This window comes from Triticum dicoccoides, chromosome 1A (genome assembly GCF_002162155.2).
Source record: "Triticum dicoccoides isolate Atlit2015 ecotype Zavitan chromosome 1A, WEW_v2.0, whole genome shotgun sequence".
NCBI classification, from domain to species: Eukaryota; Viridiplantae; Streptophyta; class Magnoliopsida; order Poales; family Poaceae; genus Triticum; species Triticum dicoccoides.
In genome coordinates, this window is record NC_041380.1 from 576307757 (window position 1) to 576314186 (window position 6430).

At 46.7% G+C, this 6430-nt stretch overlaps 1 protein-coding gene across 1 annotated transcript in view; it reads left to right on the forward strand.

The window, feature by feature from the left end:
• Positions 1-5333: 5333 nt before the first annotated feature.
• LOC119355813 overlaps positions 5334-6430 on the forward strand; it is a 19099-nt gene continuing 18002 nt past the window's right edge. Inside the window, exon 1 of the mRNA XM_037622694.1 lies at positions 5334-5397. Within this exon, the coding sequence (XP_037478591.1) occupies positions 5334-5397 (64 nt within the window). The remainder of the gene's footprint in view (positions 5398-6430) is intronic.

The following is a 6430-nucleotide window of genomic DNA, read 5'->3' on the forward strand; positions in this document are numbered from 1 at the left end:
AATAAGCTTGAGAATGACACATTGAAGACGATTAGCAAGGAGTTTGGTGATTAGTTTAAGGCAGCAATTTAGCAATGTGATCGACCTATAATCATTGACTGTCTCCGGAGAGTTTGTATTGAGGATAAGGGTAATGAGGCCATCATTTATACTTGTGAGATCGAGGTCTCCAGTATGAAACTGGTCACAAAGGGCATAGAACTCAATTTTAATGATAGGCCAACAAGCTTTTAAGAAGGCCCCACTAAAACCATCCGGACCTGGTGCGCGATCGGTCAGCATTTCTTTGATAATGGCGTCAATCTCAGCGTGAGTAAAGAGTGCGGTCATGTGATCAAGGTTGTCATTGTGGTGGATTATTTCATGGAGATTGAACTTCATTTCAGACGGGGTAGAAATACCCAGGCGATCTTTATAAGTTTGGAACAGAAGGGCTTCCTTGCTTGGATGATCTTCCATGATCGTGTCATCATCAGTGCGGAAATTGGCAATATTGTTTTTTCTATAACGCTTCGTGGCCACTGCTTGAAAGAATTTGGTATTTTCATCCCCGAACTTGATCCAGCGGATTGTGCATCGCTTTTTCCAATACTGTTTCTAATAGTTAAGTATCCGTAGGACATGCTTTTTCAGGATCTTTCTGAAGTTTGCCTCTGGTATGGTGAGGAATCTACTGTTTTCAAGTTCATCCAAGTCATTTTTATTGGCCTTATTGAAGACCCGACTCATCCCATTGTAATGAGCCAGCCCTTGAGGGCTACCAATTGCTCCTATTAAAATTCAAGATACACAAGCCTTATTCCATTATATATTGAAGGAACCACTGCTCAGTTGGTAAAGCACAATGCTCTTAACCTTGTGGACGTGGGTTCAAGCCCCAGGATGGGGGTTACATCATATGATATTATTTTCAATGAAAAGTCCCAGCTTAGCATTATCTTACTAAGCCGGCCCTTGGGGGCTACACGTTACTGCTCAAATTTACATCATCATATTTACAAAGTCCCTACTCATTATTACATAATGACCCGACACTTGGGGGCTAATGCATACTACTCTTTGCTGAAGACAACTCTAGGGTGACCCGGCTACACTACTATGACTATAGCCGACTCATGGGGGCTACACAGCTGGATTTTATTTAAAGCCATGGTGATAAGTCCTGGCTTATTCATGCTGATTAAACCGGCCCTTGGGGGCTACAGGTAAATATGGATATAAGGGAGAAATATCTTCAAATTCTCAGTTTTGAGCAGATCGGATTGACCCGGTGTTTGCAACAATCATGATCCGGTGTCACCAATAATTATGACCCGATGTCGGCTACAGTTATGACCCGGTGCTATCAATATTTACAAGCCGGCAATTTTGGTTATGATAAACCGGCAAATTTTACCTCTTCAAGCCGGCTGAAAGTCAGATGAGTATTTCAAGACCAATATGTTTTAAGCCGGTGCTTTGGAAGCCAATTCAAGTGGATTATTTCTTACAATATTTCTCTACAAGAGACCAATGCCAGCAAATTGACTCTGAAGCTAGCCTATTTACCCGGATTTCTCAAAAGAAATATCTGGATTTTTTGCATTCACAAAGTTTGAACATATCTACTAAAGGAGATTTGCTATGAGTACATGGGCATGTATCAATAAGGAAATGACAAGGATTTAAAAATAATCAAGTGCCGGCTTATAAAGAATATTTAACCCGGAGCGCAACCTGTCAAAGTCGTTCTTGAGTTGTTTTGCAGGATCAGTTTAACATGGATACATCCAAATTAAACTGGGGGCTAATGTCAGGGATATACCTCGCGGTATGACCCGTCCGGACTCGGCGCTTCACCGATGACCCGCTGGAGGACTGGCGATTCACGGGTCTGGCGGCTCACTGATCAGACGACTCACGAGCCCGACGACTCACGGATGGCCCAAGGCCTAGAAGGCCGGCTCATATTATGGTGGGCCGGCTTAAGAGGAAAGGGATGACGAATATTTCCTTTACGAGGAAGCAAGACACGGACTTGTAATCAACTTGTAAGAGAAGATAGATTAGTCCTAGTCCTACTAGGACTCCACATGTAACCTGCCCCTCTAACTTATATAAGGAGGGGCAGGGCTCCGCAAAGGAGAGAGACAAAAAACAATCTCTAGGGCTAGACACAAAGAGCCGGCTTACTGGCGACTCTCTCGTGATCATAATGAGACCTAGCCTCAAACATCATGTAGGCTTATTACCGGATGATGTTTCCCGGGGCCCGAAGCTGTCTAAATCCTCTTCTTGTGTGTTGCGTCTCTCGATTCCGCTCAACCCCTTCAAGCTACCATATAGATGCGTTGGCCTCGCGACTAAGTCCTTTCATGAGGACATCTGCCGTGACAATTCCACGACAAGTCTGCTAGGGTTTTATTACAGGTAGCAATTGCCACAGAGAGACGAGAGATGTTTTTACTCCAAATTTCGAGGGCATGTCTGAGCATTTTGATTTATGACAGAGGACTGTGGCAGCATTGTTGGATCAGACAAGTCTATTCCACATCTCTTGAACAAGATCAAAAAAGTTGGGGTGTAAAATCCAGTATGATTCAAAATGGAACATCTTGCATCAAGGGATAGAGGTTTGGATGGATACCGAGCATGGCACATGATCTGAAACAGGCTTACCCAAGGGTTTGACAACAGTGTTAGGGTAAACATTAGTCCAATGAAGTGAAGTAAAGAACCAGTCGAGCTGTTCCAAAAGGGGTTCCTGTTGCATGTTGCTCCACGGGAACGAACGTCCTTTAATGGGGAGCTCAATGAGATTTTGAGAGCGGATAATATCATTGAAGGTGATCATATCATTAGGGCAACCCCCAGGTTTGTTTCGATTATTAGGGGCACGAATATAGTTAAAATACCCAAATAAGAGCCAATCTTGATCGCTTGGGATGTGAAGAGAATATAACCAATCAGTGAATTTAGTCTGTGCATCGCCGGAGCAGGGACCATAAAAATTGGCTAACGTCCATTTCTAGGTAGATTGCATGCTAATAAAATCAATAACCAGAGCGTATGACACCACAGAACCAGAGAAAACAGAGCTTTTCCAAATGGTAATTAAGCCACTAGATGCACCATTCGAGGGAACAAAAGCAAACTTATCGAATTGTCTAGGACAACAGGACTTAATGAAATGCAAATCAAAGGAAGTCTTTTTCGTCTCCTGCAGACAGACAATGGAGCAACCACTAGAGCGAATAGCATTATTAAGGGCAAGTTGTTTGTCTTTAGAATTAAGCCCCCGAATGTTCCAACAGAGAACATTCCAACTATGCAAAAGAGCCATTAAGACCAGAAGAATTAAGCAGCGGGCGAAGCTGGAGCACCCACAAGATCTTCAGGTGGTGGAGGACCTGCGTCCATGGATGGTGCAGCAGCATCTTCAGCAAGCAGGAGTGCATCAGTGACCTCTTCTGCGGGAACATCACATCTGTTAATAGCAATGTCTTGTATGATGCTGATAGGAGTTGGAGGAATCCCCTCAAACTGATGCCCATTTGCATTAGCATATGAAGATGTGCCAATGGAGGGGCTCATTCTTGGTTTAACCCTGGAAGTGGCAGGACGAGCATCAGACACCAGAGGCACTCTGAAACCATTATACCTGGTAGAGCGATTGCTGCGGTGAACTTCAGCAGTAGAGACCGGAGCAGGAGCACGAGCACGGCGAGCACGAGTAAGAATTGGGCCTGAAGAGTTCTCAATGTCATTGACAGTAGCTAGACCGAGGTTGTCTCTCACCAGCCTAGGCGAGGGTGCATCAGATGGTAAAGTAGTAGAACCGTGCAGCAGGTTGTCATCAGAGTTGTGAGGCTCCAAAATTTGCAGTGGTAACACATGCTCGATGGCAGTGTGAGTGACATAGGAGACCAGGCTCTTAACTGCATCAGAAGATGGAGGGCTATCCTCGATTTCCTCGAGCACCACTGAGGAGGAAGGCAGAGCAGGTTGTGTGAAATGGAGCCCGCAGGCACCAGCAGACACAGTGATGGACACCTGGGTGACAGGATCTCTCAACCCAAAACCGGAGCGCCAAGGGCCAATAGTAGCAAGCGCAGACGTAAAGCATGGAAGATCATGGAGTTGAGCTGCTGCCTTGGAATAGGGTCCGCTAGCAGGAGGTTTATCAAGTCATTACCTTGGGTAGACAGACCAAATTGGAGGCCCTGATTGTGCATAGCCACTGTGACTGTGACAACAGATTGAACTTCTTCATTCAGAGCAGAAGGGGTTGCAGCAGAAGGCACTAATAACAGAACATGACTGTCATCAGAACTAACATCAAAAGAGGAAAATGTATCATTCCATGCCTCCATGGCATTATCAGTGATGTTGTTATCCGGAACCACACCATGCTGGACAGTAAGTCCTTGAGCTGCAAGCCAGGCCTGGTAATTGACAAGGCGGGGCGGCATGGGGGTAGAGGTGGGGCAGGAGGTGCAGGCCACTCTCCCCATCCTGCATTGTTCTGAGCAGGTTGAGCATTTCCAATATTGGCCTCTCCAGCAGCTGGCCCGGTGTTCTGAACTAACCAATTGTGTACTTGCTGCTGGTAAAGCTGTTCAGCGGTAAGTTCAGGCCCAAATTGCGGGTGAGGGTTGCCATCTGGTGGCGGTGGTTCTTCACCAGCCTGGGGAACTTCAGGCAACAGGCCATTCCAATCATTACTGCGAAGGATCGTGACCTGCACAGTCCAGCAATCCCTAGCTCCACGAAGTTGCCACACCACAAAACTTTTAGGAATTAGGCGTAATCTGATAACACGTGCCTTCAACAAGATAAAACGTCTGTCTTGCCATGGATTATACAAAGAAACAAGATATCCATATCCACCCAGAGCCTTGGTAATGTAGTAATCAGTCTGATAATCGTAGGAAAAGCCAAAGTACATGAGCCAAACCTCAGGGCCGAAGGAGGTGGTGCGGCGATTGAGTGCCTCATTGTGGGGCACGAACGTGATGAGCAAATCCTCTTCTTCCAGCTCCAGAGGCGTGTTGACAGCAGTGTCCCGCATGAACGAGTCGACGAAGCCGAAGAGTCCAATCCCAAGCAGATGGTCACTTGATTCGGTGGTGTAGAGTTGGGCCTCATGAAGTAGGCCTTCGATCATGGCGCGGATGGCCGCGCGGCGATGCAGAGGAACGTAGGCACTGACCTCTGCCACGGCAAGGAAGTCGTGGTTGAGCGGAGGGGTCGGGCCGACGACCATCCCACTACGAACCAGCCGATCAGCAGGGCCAGGTTCACCGGCAAAGCCCGGCAGCAAGAACGGCACCGGGTTCAAGGGGTAGTTCGCCATGGCTGAGGTGATGGAGGTGGGCGGTGGAGTGTGGAGCGTTGATGGGACTGGGTGCTGCGGTGGTGCTAGGAAAATCGAGGCAGAAGTTGGATCGTGAGGGGTTGGGGTGGGCGAGTGAATAGCCTTGGGTCTCCACACCCATTGTTTGCTAAAACGTAGCCTACGACATGATTTCGCCAGTGTCCATAGAATCCACAGATATCACATCGAATGGTCTGCTTCGGCTTTGGTTTGGAAGCAAACAAAATGGTAGGAGCTGGGATAGCGGGAACAGAAATAGAGTTGCCAGAATAAACATCATTAGGATGGGCAGGAAGTTTGTTTCCTTTTGATGGGCAATTAGCAGATTTGTGGCCCGGAGCAGAGCAGTTAATACAAATTAATCTAGCATGGCAAGATGATTTTTGGTGACCCCGCTATAGACATCGAGAGCACATGGCCGCCCAATTTTGTGATAAAACTTGAATTTCCTTGAGAGAGTATTGGGCTTGGGCCAGGTCAGCTTTGTGCCGGGCCGATAGCCTCGCGGGCCACGAAACATGTGTCGGGGCATATTTGAAGGCCGACGACAGAAAGCATTGTGGCAGTGGAGGGTAAGGCACCGATAAGGGGCAATTGAATTGTCCCAATTTAATGCAAAGTAAATCCTGTCGCTCCTCAAGCTCCGCCTGGCGCAAGAAATGCTCAATTAATGACGCATGATCAGCGGGCGCCGTTGCCGATGAAGAATGCCCAAAGTTTTGAATGTCAGAAAGCTGCATAGGATGAGCATGATCATGATCCAAATCCATAACATGATCTCGTAATGACTGAAGAACTGAAGGACTCCTGGATGGCGATGAGGAGGATGCTTCAGCATCATTTGCATTAGAGAATTTCATATGATCAATAGGAACTAGCCCAAATTTGCATAAAACCTCCTTGGAATTATCATCCAGAGCTGAACCACAGTGAAGGAACTTCAAAGAGGATTTAAGCGAAACCGGCCGACGGGTAGCAACATCCAAAAGTTCCTCATCAGCATGCCAAGCCGAGTTCAAAATAGGTTGTAAGTAAATAAAAGTGTGATGATCATCATTATTAGAGCATCCCCCC